The sequence below is a fragment of the Stenella coeruleoalba genome (genome assembly GCF_951394435.1).
Source record: "Stenella coeruleoalba genome assembly, chromosome: 15".
Taxonomy (NCBI): Eukaryota; Metazoa; Chordata; class Mammalia; order Artiodactyla; family Delphinidae; genus Stenella; species Stenella coeruleoalba.
The window spans coordinates 71,577,485-71,594,644 of NC_137161.1; the positions used below are offsets into that span (position 1 = coordinate 71,577,485).

The window sequence follows — 17,160 nt, forward strand, 5'->3', positions numbered from 1 at the left end:
CTTTGGGGGTCTCAGGGTGGAGTCTTCACCCTCTCCAAGCCTGGGGTTGAGGTGATGGGGCCACCGCTGCCCTGTCCCTCCAGCGCCTCCTCCCAGGGGCAGCTGGGTCTTCTGCTTCCAAAGATGACACCTGGGTGAGGGTCCCAACCCCCTCTGGAAACCAGAGGGGCAGGCTCAGCCCTGTGGCTTTCTGGCTGCCATGCTGCCTCCTGGGCTCCAAGCCTCCCGCCCCCGCCCCCACCCAGCCTAACAGCCATGCCTGTTACCTCCGTCCCCTTCCCCAGGCACAGCTGAGCTGTGAGTGGTGGCCGGAGCCCTGGGTCGTGTCCCCGGGTCCCTCCACACACACGCCCTGGGACAGGTGGCTGCTTCCTGGACTGCATGACACTAAGATGCTTGTCCCCAGGGGCCCGAACCAGGCCCCAAGGTGTGCACAGAGACAAGGCCAGATTTTTCTGTCATTTATTTTCAATAAATAAGCAGCTCAGCTCAGTCGGTCGCCTTGTCCCTGCAAGCCCCACGGGGTCGGGGAGGGGAGGTTTTACAAGGGCAAAGGGGGGGGGCAGTTGCTGAGGGGGGAGGAGACGTGAAGGGGACATTATGTTTATAAACAAGAATGTTGGGCTGGGGGGCACGTGGTGGCGGCCTGTGCCACAGCTCTGGCTGAAGACGCGTCACTATCAGGGTGGGGAAGGGAGGGCAAAAGGACTGGTTACTTCCTTCTTTCATCTTCTGGATCTGGAAGAAAAAGGGGGAGGATGAGACTGGTGGCAGGGCGGCACAGGAGAGGAGAAGTCCCTCTCAGCTCCCTACCTGTCCCAGTCCCCCAGCACACTCACCTGGAGGCCCCCCGCCACCCCCCCACTCACCTGTGTCCCCAGCCCCCCACTCCCCCCAGCCACTGCAGCCCCAGCGGCACACGGCTCAGCGGCCAGCCAGCGCGACGCAGCGCAGCCCAGCAGACAGTGGTGCCCGGGGCCGGGCAGTGCCACCCCCGCAGAGTAGAGGCAGCAGCCCAGCCCCACTTGGAAGCACGGCAGTGGCGGCGGCGGCGGTGGCTCCAGGTGGAGCTGTGAGGGCACGTTACCCCGGCGCCGCCTGAGGGGGAGAGGGGGTGGGCAGAGGGGGCACAGCAGCTAGGGCACGGGCAAGAAGGGGGGTGATACCTGTGACACGGCTCAGAGAGATGGAGGAGGGGGAAACGAGTTATCCTATGGCCAGAGAGGACAGAGAGACAGCCGTTATCGAGGGAGGGAGGTGGGCGCAGGGGGCCAAGAGGGCTGAGGAGGCTTTGGGGCGCCAAGGAGACGGGCTCGGAGGAGCGGGCAAAGGCGGGGCAGGGGCTGGGTGCGCCCCTCGGCGGAGGACACGGGGCCTGCTGGGGCTCCGGGAACTCACCCACCTGACAAGGAAGCGGGGCAGGCGCCTTCATGGCCTGGAGGGAGGGGCTGTGTCAGGGGCCAGGGGCTGACAGGGCTGGGGGCGGCGCGCTCTTACCCTCCAGGTAGTTCCGAGCAATGAACTTGAGGAGTTCATCGAGCCCGATGACTGGTAACGAGATCTTGAAGACCATGAGCCAATGGGGCAGGTCCAGGGCCTGCAGCTTGAAGATCATCTGGGAGGAGGCGGGAAGGGCAGTGAGAAGGAGCCCAGGAGCTGCCACTGCGCCAGCCTGACCCCGCCCTCCTCCCTCTGGCAGGGGTCGTGGTCGCGGACCCCTGCAGAGGCCCCCTGTGGGTGGGGGGGGGCAGGCAGCCCCTGGCCAGAAGAAGGCTCACCGGCAGAGGGTCCACGTAGAGGATGAGGAAGTGGAGGGACATGGAGAGGCAGATGGAGCCCACCAGCCAGATGTTCACCCAGGGCGGCATCCGCAGGAGGGACTGGTTCTCAGACAGGCTGCAAGGGGGCGGCCGGGCGGAGCCAGGGGTGGAGGCACAAGGGGAGAGAAGCGGTAAGCAGGGGGAGGGTGGCCTCCAGAGGGCCGCAGAGGGAGAGAGCGCGGACCCCACCTGTTGAGAGCATTGCACATCTCGATGGTAACCAGCACGGACAAGGCCATGGTCATGGGCTCGGGGGCCTCGAAGACCTCGCAATCCACACCCTCAAAGTCAGGGTTGTGCTCCGCACACTTCATGTAGTGAGTCTGCAGGAGGAGAGGGGAGAAGCCGGGGTTCCGAAAAAGCCTCCACGCCACCCTCCTGCTCCCCTCGCCTCCTCCCACCTCCCTCCGTGCTGCCCTACCAGCTGGCTGTAGGTGATGTGAGGCCCGTCCTCAGCGTATAGGAACCACCAGGCTGCTGCTCCCACCGTGGCTGCACCCACATAGCCTGTGGTGGAGAGAAGATGGGAGTTGGGGGCCCAGGGCTGGGGAGACGGGAGGAGCTGAGAGGGCCTCCTGGCCATGAACAGCAGCTGGAGGAAGAGGGCCTGCCGCAGTGGCTGCTGTGGGGAAGCTGGTGTCCCAGAGAGGGGATCAGCCCTGAGGGTCGGGAAGCGGTGTGGGGTCTCATCCTGCTCACCCCCAATTGCCATGTAGCGGAAGAAGAGCCAGCCACTGATGAGGGGCTCCTTGGGGCTCCGGGGGGGCCGGTCCATGATGTCCAGGTCTGGGGGGTTGAAGCCCAGGGCTGTGGCCGGGAGCCCGTCTGTCACCAGGTTCACCCACAGCAGCTGCACGGGGATCAGGGCCTCAGGCAGCCCCAGGGCAGCTGTCAGGAAGATGCTGCCAGAAGGAGGAGGTCACACGTCTGTCTTGCCTCCCAGGCCTGTGGTCACCCCCCACCAGCCCCGAGCTCCTCCTAGATGCCCTTCCCGGCTGCTCACCAGACCACCTCTCCCACGTTGGAGGAGATGAGGTAGCGGATGAACTGCTTCATGTTGTTGTAGATGGCGCGGCCCTCCTCCACGGCAGCCACGATGGTGGAGAAGTTGTCGTCGGCCAGTACCATCTCGGAGGCCGACTTGGCCACGGCGGTGCCGGATCCCATGGCAATGCCGATCTCTGCCTTCTTCAGGGCAGGGGCGTCGTTGACGCCATCACCTGTCTGTGGGGAGGGAGAGAAGGTGGGCACCAGCCCCTTCCTCGTACCCTCCTTGAGACTCTTCCATCGGGGCCCGAATCCCTCCCCTCCGTGCATCTCGCCAGGGCCCCTGCTCAGCCCCGTCCTCCCTCGGTCCCCAGCTCCCCAGGACGGTCATCTCAATAGATACCAAGCAGACCGCCCCACGCCAGTCTTCTCACCATCGCTGTGATCTCATCGTAGGACTGCAGATACTCCACGATCTTCGACTTGTGCGAGGGCTCCACGCGGGCAAAGCAGCAGGCGCGTTTGCAGGCCTCCCGCTGCGTGGTCAGGGGCAGGTCATCAAACTCCCGGCCAGTGTAGGCTCGGTCAGCCACATCCTCGTTCTCCCCGAAGATGCCAATTCGTCGGCAGATGGCAATGGCTGTGCCCTTGTTGTCCCCAGTGATCATGATCACTCGGATGCCAGCATCACGGCACAGGAGGATAGAGTCTGTGACCTCCTTGCGGGGCGGGTCCAGCATGCCCACCACGCCAACGAATGTCAGGTCCGTCTGGGGAGACAGAGAAGAGAGCGACAGGGTCAAGGAGGAAGCCTGGGGGGAGCTGAGGGGAGAGCTGTCCCTGGGCCTGGTGTTTAAACCTCAGTGGGGCCTCAAAGCTCAGGGGTGGGAAATGTTCACATGTGTGTCTGCAGGCCTGGCGGTGCCAGGCCCATTGTAGATGGCAGAGCGTGTCTTTCATAGAAAGAACTCGAACTGGAAGGGAGGCAGGTGGTTTCTGCTTTCAGCAGGGCTGCTCACTTGGTCTACAACTTGGAGCAAATCTGTGTTACCTGCCAGGCCACGCCGTTCCCTCTGTGAGATGGAGTGGGCTTTGGTGCTGTTCAGAGAGCAGGTCCACTACGAGATAAAGCGCTAGTGCCAGAATGGAGGCTGACGCACGTCCTTAGAAAACCTCACTGTGGAAACACATCAGCTAAACCCGAGTGGACCTGGCTGGCTTCTGTTCTGGAGCAAGCACCTCACCTCATCTCAGATGGGTCCACGGACCACAGGCCAAGTAGCCCTGGGCTGGATTATTCCTAAGGTTCTCTCAAACTCTAACGTCCTGTGATTCTAGGCCCCGTGACGAAGTAGGAAATGACAAGGGTGGCGGAAGGGGTGAGGCAGGTGACTCTGGGACAACGGGATGCTTCCGTCTGCTCACCTCGTACTCCATGAACCTGGAAGAGTCATCCAGGACCATCTCCTCTCGCTTTGGGGGGGTGTCCCGGGTGGCCAGGGCCAGGCAGCGCAGGGTGTCCCGGCCAGTGCCCCACTCCTTGATTACCGACAGAATCGTCTCCTTCACTGGCCCTGTCATGGGCACCCGAGTGGTGCCGACTCGCACGTAGTTACAGCGATCGATGACCCCCTCTGGGGCACCCTAGGAGAACAGAACAGTATTCAGACACTACTGTTCCTTCCAGTGCACGGTGAGCGGGGCAGGGAGAAGAGAGGAGGGTTCAGGACTGGGAAGAAGCGGGGCTAAGGCGCACTCGGATTCCTGACCTTGACAAACATTTTGTTGCCCACAGCAGCCCGGGATTTTGCTGGAGAGCAATAGACAGACATGGACTTTCTGTCCCGGGAGAACTCCAGGGTGAATTCCTTCTTCATTAGCTGGCGGATCACCTGAGAGAGAGGAGACAGGGAGGGAGAGGCCAGATATGAGACCAGTGGAGAAAGAGTGATGATGCTATGCTAGAAGGGAAGAGTCCCAGACCCTTTAAAACATAGTCGAAAAGGATCTGGAGGTCAGAGCAGACCCCAAGCTGAGTCTGAGATAAAGCTAAGTCTGCTGCCTACAGCAGAAATGGAGATAATTCCAAGGCTAGTGCTGCCACTGTCTTACTATGTTCAGGTTAAAGCACAATAGAAACAGGACGGCGTAGTGTGGCACTGCCCGATAGAACCTTCTGTGATGATGGGAATGTTTAATAATCTGGATGGTTCAATACGGTGCAATCGAACAACGGCTACTGAGCCTGGGGAATGTGATGAGTGCAGCTGAAGAACTGAGTTTCTACTTTTATGTAATCATTTAAATGTAGACAACCACCTGTGTGAGTCTACAGACGTACGTTGCTAGACAATGGAGAGCTGGTACCTGGCACGTAGTACTAAGCACTCCATAAAAGTGAATGTGTCACATGCATTCTAGATGTTTCTCCACAAAACAAAAATAAAAACGATAAATAAAATTAAAAATAATTTGATGTTTTTATTATCATTTGTAAATTTTTAAAATGAATCCTGTATTGATAAATACTTAGGTTGTTTGCATTATTTTTGTCATATTAAATAAAGCAGCCATGAGCATCTTGCCTATATGAAAAAAAAAGGAACGAGCGGTGTGGGGAATATAATATAATACCCCAGAGGAATTCAATAGAGACATTCAGTAAATATGAATAGCAAGAACTTGGAGTGATGGTCACAGAATTGGGCTTGTTCACCTGGACACGGGGAAGCAGAGGCATATGAGGCAGTCATATTTCCCAAATCCTAAATCAGGCATTGTGATCTGATAAAAACAAGTGTGTTTCTAGAGACAATGGGGAATAGTTGAAATTGGGGCTGTCCCAGGATGGGTCACTTGTGGTTTCTGTGTCCAGCTCTGTCCCTTTCAACTAGGGACACGACAGGAAAAGTGATCTTAAATTCTTCCAGGGATGCTGCAACCGGGCACCAGGAAGAGCAGTGTAAGTGCAGGTGCAGTAGGTCCTACCCCAAGTCAGCCTTGCCAAGGAAAGCTGCGCAGAGGCTCTCTGCCTGTGCCGGCTGGGTCCCAGCATGGGGCACAAGGCCCTGACCAGCCTGACCTGGGTGGGGGTGGGGGGCCCTGTCTCCTGAGGTTCCTTAGGTCCTGGCCTGTACAGTATGGGCTGGAGAAGGACCGTGGGAGGGAGTGCCTAGACTCACCAAGTTGCAGGCGTTGGCCCTCTCCACCTTTGAGAGGTTTCTCAGTTCAGTGTTGAATACATTCATCTTCTCCACCAGGGTGGTGAGTGCAGTCTCGGTGGCCTCGCCCACCTTCTCATAAGCACCTTTGGCCTGAGAGGGCAGAGGAGGAAGAGGAAGTAGGTGCCCTGGGCTCCCAGCCCCGTGCTCCCATCTATCATGCCCACCTTCCACCTAGAACAGGAAGGGAGCAAGCCACTCTCTTCCCCTTACACCCAGGAGAGGGCTTGGTACAAGGGACCCCCTTCCCCCGAGCCCTTCCTTGCGGCCTGTCGAGGAGGCCTGGACTCTGAGGCAGCTGGAGGGGGAAGGAGGGGCGGCTTCAGGAGTGGAGAGGTTACCTCATTGAAGTCCAAGGAGGAGTCATTGCAGAGGGCACAAATGGTGGCTAGCTCTACCAGCCCATCATACTGCCCTGTCCGGACTGGCTTATCATTCTTCAAGCTGGCGGCCGGGTGGGGAGGAAGGAAGGGAAAGAGACAGGTAGAGAAGATAGGGAATGAGATGCAGAGAGAGCACAGGGAATGCAGCAAGGAGATGGCAACCAACTTGGAGATCAGGTGGGAGAGAGAATAAGGTTGGGGAAGGAACAAGAGAGAAACAGGAAGACAAAACTAGAGGGAGGCCCCAGGGAGAGAGGATATGTGTGTGTGTGTGTGTGTGTGTGTGTGTGTGTGTGTGTGTGTGTGGTGGGGAGGGGCACGAGGAACTGGGAAGACGACTTTGGGGGAACTTACACCTCTCCTTCTGGAGCGTAAGTGGAGCCAGTGATAGAGAACTTGTTCAGAAGGCAGATGTCCCCCTCCACCTTTTCGATGATGAACATCTGCAGAGGACAAGGGCATGCACACAGATGTTTAACTCTCCCCATCCCCGAAGGCAGTCTGCACCGAGGGGGCCCGTGCCCCAAGTGTCCCTCTACCCGGCCATCTGCTAGGACTTACCCAACTTCCCACCATCATCCCCTGATTCGTCCTTCCCTTTTCCTCCCTTTTCCTCCCCTCTCACACCACTCCCTTGCAAATCATTCTCTAAGTTCTGTGTTCATGGCCTTAAAACAAAAGGCCATGCTGGAGGTTCTTCCAGATCAATTAGTAAAATAAGACGTGCATCACAAGGTGTGGTGGCCACCAGTCTACCTGTCCGTACATGGCCCATCTACAGCTCCAGCCTCTTGTGGCCAGATCTTCCAGTTTTGCAGGAAGAATTAGAAATTCAGGTTATTTTCCTATGATATCCCTTGACTTTTCAAATGTGGGCAATTAATTCATTTTTATGAAACATGACAGAAGACCAGTGGTCTGGCTTTGAAGCCTGTGCTTTGGAGGGATGGAGATCACACAGAGCAGAGGGGAGCAGCCCACTCTGAGCCAGAGCACGCGTGGAAGGGATGGGGCTTAAGATGTGCTCCAGGATAAAATGGTTCTGTGGCCAGGTAAGTTTGGCAAACTCGTTTAAACTGAGCGAAATCCACCCTCTCTATGGTCAGCCTTCTCCGAGGCTTTCAAATGCCAACAGGCATGTGGTACAGCCTTTCTCGGCCTGGTCTGACCACACAACCCTTGATCCTTAGGACACCAATTTCTGTTTCACAAACATGCTATTCCAGAAAACTCTGTTTAGGTCAGGGGTTCTTTGCCTGGGGTCCATGGATGACACCCCGGACCAAGGGTGTCTGTGAACTTTGATGGCGAAACAAAAATTACATCTTTTATTTTCTCTCTGACATTTAGCATTTCCATCCAATTATGAATGGGGGCATGGACCACATTAATATTAGCAAAACCTGTGACTTGGCCACCAATATAATCACAAATACTCTCTTGTCACATTGTATTGTTGCAGGGCTCTCAAAACAGCATTTACGCTCAGCACTGCTTCAGCGTTATGGCAATTGTGAGACCCACTGCTGGACTGGCTACTTAATACATTAATAAAGAAGCATACGTTTTACCAAATCACAAATCTGTGGGTTTTTTTAACATCTTTATTGGAGTATAATTGCTTTACAATGTTGTGTTAGTTTCTGCTGTATAACAAAGTGAATCAGCTATACGTACAAATCTGTTTTTAAAATATTTTGACTACTGTATTTCAATCATTGGCTTCCTCTGTAATCCAATGTATTTTTTTTAATAGAGACACTCAATTTATTTATTTTTTAAATGCGTAGTTTTTTTAAATTTATTTATTTTTATTTTTTTTGGTTGCGTTGGGTCTTCATTGCTGCGCTCGGGCTTCTCTCTAGTTGCGGAGAGCGGGGTCTACTCTTCATTGTGGTGCGTGGGCTTCTCATTGCGGTGGCTTCTCTTGTTGAGGAGCACGGGCTCTGGGGCGTGGGCTTCAGTAGTTGCGGCACGTGTGCTCAGTAGTTGTGGTTCGTGGGCTGTAGAGTGCAGACTCAGTAGTTGTGGCGCACTGGCTTAGCTGCTCAGCGGCATGTGGGATCTTCCCGGACCAGGGCTTGAACCCATGTCCCCTGCATTGGCAGGCGGATTCTTAACCACTGCGCCACCAGGGAAGCCCAGTCCAAAGTATTTTATTTAATTTATGTTTTTGGCCGCGCTGTGTGGCTAGCAGGATCTTAGTTCCCTGACCAGGGATCGAACCCGGGCTCACTGCAGTGAAAGCACCAAGTCCTAACCACTGGACCACCAGGGAATTCCCAATCCGATGTATTTTAGAAACAGAATCCTGTGCGTTTTATTTTATACATTGAAAATATTAAATGTAGAGATCCAGACTGCCAAAGAGTCCAAGGCGGGACTTCCCTGGTGGCGCAGTGGTTAAGAATCTGCCTGCCAATGCAGGGGACATGGATTACCGCCCTGGCCTGGGAAGATCCCACATACCGCAGAGCAACTAAGCCCATGCGCCACAACTACTGAGCCTGCGCTCTAGAGCCCACGAGCCACAACTACTGAGCCTGCGTGCCACAACTACTGAAGCCCGTGAGCCGAGAGCCCGTGCTCCGCAACAAGAGAAGCCACTGCAACGAGAAGCCCACGCACCGCAAGGAAGAGTAGCCCCTGCTCACCTCAACTAGAGAAAGCCCACGCGCAGCAATGAAGACCCAATGCAACCAAAAATAAATAAACAAATAAATAAATTTATATATATATAAAAAAGAGTCCAAGGCACGGAAAAGATCAAGGGCCCTGGTTCAGGAAATGCTGTTCAAGATTCGTGTGGCTGGGCTCCCCGGGCCCTGTCATGGATGACCACTCTGGAGGGTAGCCTGGTGCACAGGCAGGCACTCCAGGGCCAGACAGACTTGGGTTTGAAACTCAATTCTGCTCCTTATTAACTGTGCACTGAATCTCCTAGAGCCTCAGTTCCCTCTTTGGGAAAACTGGGTAAACAAGACCTTCCCCTGAAGGGCTGCTCTGGGGGATTAGAGCTAACACAGGGCAGCACCTAGCACACGGACGGAGGCTGCAGGGAGCTGCCTGCCTGGGCCAGGGGGGCTTCTCTGCTCCCTCTCCTAGCTGGCAGGATGGCACTCTCTGTGCCACCTAAGCATTTCTTTCTCGGGCCAAAATGAAAAGCTACCCATGATGAAGGGGTAACCACAGCTTTGGAGGGCTCGTTTCACCTCCCATCTAAGTGGGAGTTGCCACCCTTCCCTGACCTTGCAGACAGACATCTGGTTCGTGGTGAGGGTGCCTGTCTTGTCGGAACAGATGACAGAGGTGCAGCCCAGCGTCTCCACGGAGGGCAAGCTCCTCACAATTGCGTTCTTCTTTGCCATCCGGCGGGTGCCCAGGGCCAGGCAGGTGGTGATGACTGCAGGAAGGCCTGTGGCGAGGAAGGAGAGGGGGTGAGGGAACGACACTGGGGGAGGGAGGGAGAGGCCTAGTGGGGTAGGCTGAAGAGCAGCTCCCAAAGGTATCGGGTCCCGATCCCTGGAACGCGTAACTGTTACCTTATTTGGGTAAAGGATCTCTGCAGATGAGATCAGCGAATGGGAGGAAAGAGAGAGGTGGCCCTACCTTCTGGGATTGCAGCCACAGCGAGGGCCACGGCAATCTTAAAGTAGTAGATGGCACCACGGATCCAGGAGCCCCCGTGGATGGGATCGTTGAAGTGGCCAATATTGATGAGCCACACGGCCACGCAGATGAGGGAGATGACCTTGGAGAGCTGCTCCCCAAACTCATCCAGCTTCTGCTGCAGAGGGGTCTTGTCCTGCTCCGTCGCGGCCATTTGGTCACGGATCTTCCCAATCTCAGTGTTCACACCGGTAGAGGCCACGATGCCTATGGCCTTACCGGCTGCAATGTTGGTGCCCTTGGAGGGGGAAGAAGAGGCAGGGAGTCAGGTGACGCCCCTCGTGCCGCATCCCCCCAGCTGTGGGTCTCATCTCTTCCCACACCGCCATGTCTCTCCCAGACCAGGGCCCCCGGCTTGAGCGCACGACAGCTGGCCCTGGAAGCCTCACCGAGAAGAGCATGTTCTTCTTATCCTGGTTGACAGCTCGGGGGTCGGGAACAGGTTCTGTGTGCTTGATGACAGAGACAGACTCGCCTGTGGAGAAGGGGCAGAGGGGTTTTCAGATGACATCATGTCGTTCTCCCATACTTCCCCCCGCAACTCTCTGCTTGGCGGGACAGGACCTGGTAAGGACCAAGCAACAATCCTGGAGGAAGTCTGGACTCTGGAGGAAGGCCCTGGAGGCAGATGGGAAACCCACTGCACTTAGAGTGAAAAGACCTTGACCCCACTCCCAGCCTGACCACTCACAAGCAGCATGGCTTTGGATCACTTAGCCTTGGTTTGCTCTTCTGTAAAATGGGGACAAGGATGTGTACACTTCAGAGCAAGGTCTTGGTGAAAGTCAAACAAGCCGACGTGTGTGGAAGTGCGCAGCCAACTGGAAAGCACGTTCCTGGGAGGGAGGGGCCCCCACCCTTGGGACCTTGCCTCCTTCACCTGAATGGCAGGAGCTCAGGCAATCACCCTGGGCCAGCCCACCCTGCCCCCTTGGACCATGGAGCATGCGCACTGGTTCTTCACCCTCTCTCTCCCAGGACAAAAGGAGAAGCAGCTGAGGTTTTAAGTGTATCTGAACCCTGCATCCTATCCCAGAATCTCTGCTTCCTCAGTTGGGGGCTTCTGAGGAGGCAGGATAGTTCTCTGGGTGAGCGGGTCCGTATGTCCGTGTGGAAGGGACGGGTTGATGGCCATCTGGAAATGGGGACAAACATCCCGCCATTTCCCATGACCCCTCGTGTTCCAGGCTTAGGCAGTGGGCAAAGCTGAGCAGGGTTGATGTCGCTGCCACTACGGGGCCAGGAGGGGGCCCTACTGCTGAGGGCCCCCTTTCATCCCTGTCTGTCCACTCAGCTCTTCCCTCATCAAATCCTCATCACCCTCCCCTTTGATGCATCCCCTGACCCTGGCCAGCAGACCTGTCAGGATGGACTGGTCGACCCGGAGGGTGGTAGACTTGATGGTGAGGATTCGGATATCTGCAGGGACTTTGTCCCCCACTGTGGAGAGACGAGAGGAGAGTGAAGTCAGCTGAGATGGGAGTTTTCTTTCTTCCTAAGAAAAACCCAGTCTTTGATGATCTCACCTCATCCTTCAGGTCTCAGGGAGGTCACCCGGGTTGTGCTCCTGTCACCCAAGCAAGCATCCCCCTCTAACACTCACTCCAATTGTCCCCCCTGCTGAATGTTTTTCTCCCTACCAGGCTGTGAGCCTGGCGAGGGGAGGTCTGGGCACACAGTATGTGCTCAATAAATGTACCCTGAATGACACAGGGAAAATCAGGGCCAATCCTGTCATCTAACGAGAAACTAAAACTGAGGCCGAGAGAGAGCAAAACAGAGAGGGAAACACGAGGGAGAAAGGTGAGGAGGGACAGGCAAGGAAAGAACTAGAGAAAACAGGGTAAGTCTCACAGACCTGCGTCCGTGGCGCAGAACAAAGTGGAACAGCCGGAGAAGGCAGCAAGAAACAGGAGGAAAATATAGGAATTGAGAAAATCAATGTCAACCCAGACAAAAGGTGGAGTGAGAAGCAGGAGAGAGAAGTGTGAGAAGGACAAATGCAGGCGGAGAAGGCGGAGCAGCGGAGGCAGAGGGTGCAGGCCTGGCAGGTCCACACGGCGTGGATGGGACGCACATCAGAAGCCTGCCGGGCCCTGGTCTGAGTATCTGGGGAAGGCAGGAAGCCACGGTGAGCGATCTGGGGAGACGGCAGCAGAGAAGGGGAGTCTGCAGGAAACAAGGCTCTGGGCGGGGTGGGGGCCGGTGGGGGGGGAAGCCATACACAGCAGAGAGCTGAGAAAACAGGGAGGGGGAGGGCAAGGGATGTGCACAGAAGGAGGGGGTCCACAAAGGAAACTTGCTGGGGAACACGGCAGATGCCCCACCAGACTTCGAGGCCTCCAAGGAAGACAACTGCCTCCCAGCCTCATCCCGCCTGGTCCCAAGGATGGTCCTGGGGGTGGGGTTTGACTGCTTTCCTTTCCCCGTCCCCAAGGTTCCTCCTCTGGTGCCAGAGGAAACTGATGGAGGAGGGAGGAGGTCGGCAACGGAGTTGGGCGGGACACCCTGTCACCCAAACTGAAGCGATATTTATAGACATTCATGGCGCTGACTCCAAACTGTCACCGTGGCAGGACGGCCCTGTGATGAGGCACCGGAGTCTTCAGCCCACCCGCCCTCCCTGTCACCAAGCTTCCCAGGGTGGGGACTTGGGTATCTGGTGGAGGGAAGTAGGCCTAGAAAGACACATCTTCCTATGCCAGGGGCCTGGAGCCGTGGGAAGGCCTGCACAGGGCAAATATAAAAACCGCTGAAGGGGGCAGAATTCCAGTAATCTTAGCCTCCCGGCCCCCACCCCTCCCTGGTCAGGCATTAAGTGTCCCTCACCGGAGAGGCGGGGCCCTCCTTGAGCTCCCCTCCTCCCAGTCCCGTGCTCTCTGCTGGGGCCTGAGTTTCCCTTACATGGTCGGGGGCTTGAGCCTCCGGCCCCCCTCCTCCCTTCTACCCTTGCTCCTTCCCCTTTGAGAAGCCTCAAGGGTACCGAGAGGTCAAGATTTAAAGCTGACCAAGCTTGGGGGTGGGTGGAAGGAGAGGGAAGCCAGGCCTCAGGAGGGGGGTGGAGACAGGGCCATTGGCAGGGACTGGGTTCCACCTGTTACTTGCAAGTGCTGGGTGAGAGGAGGGGGAGCAGGGGTCTGCCTGCAGCGTCAGGGACAGGACTGGCTGTTCCTGCTGAGACTCTGATGGAGAGGGGGTGCTGTGGCCACAGTGCCCTGGGGTGACCTCCTGAGGAGTCTGGGAAGGAGAAGCAGAGACTCCACCACCCTGGCTACCTCCTGGACAGTGGGGATCAGGGCCCGACCAGCCCCCAACATGCACATCTTCTTGGCCTCGAACCCATCCTGGACCACTCGTCCCCATCACTCACCAGCCACCTCCACGATGTCTCCGGGGACAATGTCCCGAGCCTTGATCCTTTGCACTGACTTGCGGTCAGCCCGGTAGACCTTCCCCATCTCCGGTTCATATTCCTTCAGAGCCTCAATGGCATTCTCTGCATTCCTTTCCTGGGGGGACAGGGTTGAGGAGGGGAGGGTCAGCAGAGGGAGGAAGGTTGTAGAGTGACAGAGGACTGGTCAGGGAGGATGGGGAGGTGTAGGGATGCAGGAGCAGGGGCCAGAGTCTCGGGGGAAGTAGGGGCATCACAGAGAAGGAGGCAGGTTATGCAGTCCTGGCTCCTGGCCCAGGGGAGCAGACAAACCCCACATGACGGTTAAGGAAACCATCACCCACAGCTGAGAACAGGTAAGGGGGTTTCGGGGAGAGAAGGAAGGAGAAACAAAGAAAACCAGAAAGCAGGGGACAGGAGAAGCAGAGGATGGTATAAGGTAAGAGAAAGAAGGACATCAAACTAGCATTTCCTGAGATCCTCCTTTATGCCAGACACAGGGCTGGGCACTTTCACACTCATCATCTTGTTAAATTTCACCACAACTCTGAGGGATAGGATTATGAGCCCCATTTTATGGATGAGGAAACTGAGACTCAGAGAGATGAAGGAACCTGCCCAGGGTTGTACAACCAGCAAGTGACAGTGGGAACACCAGTCTCCTGCCTCTTTCCAACATTCTGGTCCTTTTGCCCAATTCAGAACAAGGCAAGCCCAGGGTAAGTGATGGAGGAGAAGGAGACAGGGAGGGAGGCTGGCCTCACATCCAGTGTCAGGATGTGAGGGAACGAGGCGGGGTCAAAGCTAACCTGCCAAACCCCCACGATGGCATTGGCAATGAGGATCAAGAGGATGACAAAGGGTTCAACAAAGGCGGTGATGGTCTCTTCGCCTTCCTCGAACCAGGCCAGCACCTGGGGAGCAAGGGAAGGGAGAATAACAGGTTCTAAAGCCCCTCACGTGAGGAAGGAGAGGAAATGGAGGTGAGAACATGTGCAGGAGCAAACGGGGCAGGGCACCACGGGGGCACTGCAGCCCCACATCCCTTTAAGGGTCTACGTGCTCCACAGCTCGAACTCACGTAAGCGTGGCCACTACTGTTATTCAGCGGGTGCAGGCCGGCACAGACATGCGCAGCTAGGGGATTAACTGGGAATGCTTTCAGGTTTCCCTGACCAAGTTACTGGCTTGTAAACGAAGCTCAGGGGACACCCAGGCCAACTACCCCCGCAGCCACATCCATCCCCCGGGAGCCAAAACTCAGTAGGAAAAACCCTGTGGTCCTCGCAGGCGCCCGGCCCACGCACGGCCCTCCCCCAACAGCCCAAGGCAGGGGAGCTCCAATTTCATGAGGGAGCAGAAGTGGGGGATAGTGTTACGGGGCCTCCTGTGCACACCCCACCCCAGCTGTTGCCTCTGCCAGGCAACAGCCTCAGGCAAATGTCAAGGAGCAAATCTGAGGAGGGAGAAGTGAGGCCCTGCCAGCTACACTCAGGGGCCCAGGGGCCTCCACTAAAGACACCAGGGGACAGGGAGACTTCTTTGCCTCCAGAGTCTTGTCTTCCAGGACCATTAAGATGTTAAGGAAGAAACTCCAAAACGCAGGCCGGCCTGCTAGGATGGTGGGTGCGGAGGGGAGCTCCAGGGCAGGAGAGGTGGCAGGGCCTTGAGACCCGGCGTGGGGCAGCCCTGAGGCTGTGAGGAGGAAGGGGAGGGTCAGGCCAGGTAGGTGACGAGGGGGATCCTGGGAGTTCTAGCCCTGATGGGGTGAGTAGGGAGGTGAGGCCCAGAGACAGGAGAGGCTCTGGTTCTTTGGAGTCACCCTCGCACCAGCAGCTCTTTCCCGCCTCTACGAGGGGAGTCTCTGCCTCGACCAATCAGTGTCAGGAGGGCGGGGCAGGGGCGCCAGGATGCCGCGGGATTGGTGGAGCAGTGCATGTGCCCCCGGGGCATGCTGGGAGCAGCGGTGGCCTGGGAACAGCAGCAGCGTTGGAGCCGCGGAGCCCAGCGCTTCGCGGGGGTAACCCGAGCCCTCGGAGCCCTTGAAGCTCCGGGGGCGGCTTAACTTCAGTGTTTTGGCTGAGAACACCCTTAAAGCTTAAAATAAAACCTGCCTGCGGGGTGTGGGGGAGGACAGAGGAGTATACAAATCAGCGTCACCCCACCTCCCTCATTTCTGGTCTGTAGGAAAGGATGCTGAATGCTTGGTCTACAGGAGCCGATGATTTGGAGCTGCCCGCCAGCAGACTCTCCAGATCCCCCAACCCACGCTCCCAGCCTGCCCCCAGATGCCCTCCCACACTTACAAAGGAAATGCAGGCGGCCAGGAGAAGGATCCGCACCAGGAGGTCTTCAAACTGCTCTACCACCAACTCCCACAGGGACTTCCCTGAGGGAAGAGGCAAGGGGAGGGGGCCCCCGGGGTTAAGGTCTAACGGATGAACGGCTGGGACTCCAGGTGCCGGCAGGCCATTTGGTACTGAGAAAAGGGCTGAGAGGAGCTGGCCCGGAGTCCAGAAACAGGCTCCTTAAAGTGGTGGGCAGTTGTTCAAGGACTGGATGCCTCAAGGAGAAAGTGCCTGGAAACTTCTGACCCCAGCCAGACTCTAACCTTTGAGGAGGAACGATTGCCCCAGGAGTTGGAAGGAAAGGGCAGGGAGAAGGGAGTGGGGCACAGAGGGGAGGAGGTGTCATTTATGAGAGCTCAGGGCTTCCAGTAACTTACCTTCCTCGGCAGGGAGCTCTGCCCAGGGAAAAAGAAGAAAAGGACATATTCATTTGGAGTTCAGGCTAATGCCGCCCACACCCAGGACTTTGTGGCTAAGGTAAGAGAATCAGGCCACCAAAAGTTTTTTATCCCATAAAACTTCCCAAAAATCAGGGTCTCAGGGACCCTGTTTTCTTAGTATCCTCCCCTCCGTTGCAGTCATTGGACCATGTCCTGCCTCTTCCCTAAGATACCCTGGAGGGAGAGGCTCCAGTGTGTTTGAGTGTGAGTCTGTGTGTGTGTGTGTGTGTGTGTGTGTGTGTGTGTGTGTATGTGTGTCCATCAAGGGACACTTACCATTGTGGCCGTATTTCTCCAGATGCCGCTTAACTTGGTCCGGGGTAAGGCCTGTAGTTTCGCTCACCCCAAAATAGGCCAAACACTCTTCTGTGGTCTTGGAGTGTGCAGCCTCCATTGTGCTCCCTTCCTGGGGGCCAGGGGGCGGTGTGTTCCTTCTGGGGGGTTCTCACACGTCAGGGGCCTTCTTCAGTGTGTCCACCTGCCTGTTTGTCTGGGTTTCTTCCTTTTTCTCTTCTGCCCCCCCCAAGTTATTCTTCCCTCCACGAAGCTCTGAGCCCCGTTCCACTTGCAGCAGCCAGCCACCCGCCCCAGCCCCCAGCTGGTCCTTATGAGGGAGTGGGGGGGGCCAGGCTCCCCCCTCCCCCAGATCAGGGATTGGCTGGCTGAGACTCTAGCAGGAGGGGTCAGAAGAGAGAGATATTTCTGCTGACAGAGGGGGAACAGTGGGGCTGCAGCCTGAGATGTCACTCATGAGGGAAGCTAAGGTGGCCCCAGCCCCAGGGAAGGGGGGGCAGAGAGAGACTTCACTTTCTGTCTTCTGCTACTGAGCCCTCCCCCAACTGCCTCGACTTCTTCAGCTGCACTGAATTTCCTGTTCCAACCTCACCCCTTCCAGTTCTTC

The 17,160-nt window shown here is 56.7% G+C and overlaps 1 protein-coding gene across 2 annotated transcripts; it reads right to left on the bottom strand.

Moving 5' to 3' along the window:
- Positions 1–640: 640 nt before the first annotated feature.
- ATP2A1 (ATPase sarcoplasmic/endoplasmic reticulum Ca2+ transporting 1) lies at positions 641–16,816 on the bottom strand. Of its 2 annotated transcripts, XM_079945082.1 has the most exons (21): positions 16,536–16,816; positions 15,778–15,902; positions 14,281–14,385; positions 13,451–13,589; positions 11,440–11,520; positions 10,470–10,555; positions 10,021–10,318; positions 9,660–9,826; positions 6,766–6,854; positions 6,370–6,472; positions 5,990–6,121; positions 4,577–4,699; positions 4,233–4,451; positions 3,242–3,577; positions 2,824–3,044; positions 2,520–2,722; positions 2,242–2,327; positions 2,010–2,143; positions 1,779–1,896; positions 1,498–1,615; positions 698–738 (listed from the first exon to the last, which is right to left on the bottom strand). In XM_079945082.1, the coding sequence occupies exons 1-21, from the start codon at positions 16,651–16,653 to the stop codon at positions 713–715; spliced, it is 3,027 nt and encodes a 1,008-aa protein (XP_079801208.1). In that variant the 5' UTR covers positions 16,654–16,816; the 3' UTR covers positions 698–712. The 2 variants fall into 2 exon arrangements, with proteins under 2 accessions (XP_079801207.1, XP_079801208.1); XM_079945081.1 differs by lacking the exons at positions 15,778–15,902; positions 16,536–16,816 and adding an exon at positions 1,167–1,211 and having other exon boundaries at positions 641–738; positions 14,281–14,378.
- Between the last annotated feature and the right edge of the window lie 344 nt (positions 16,817–17,160).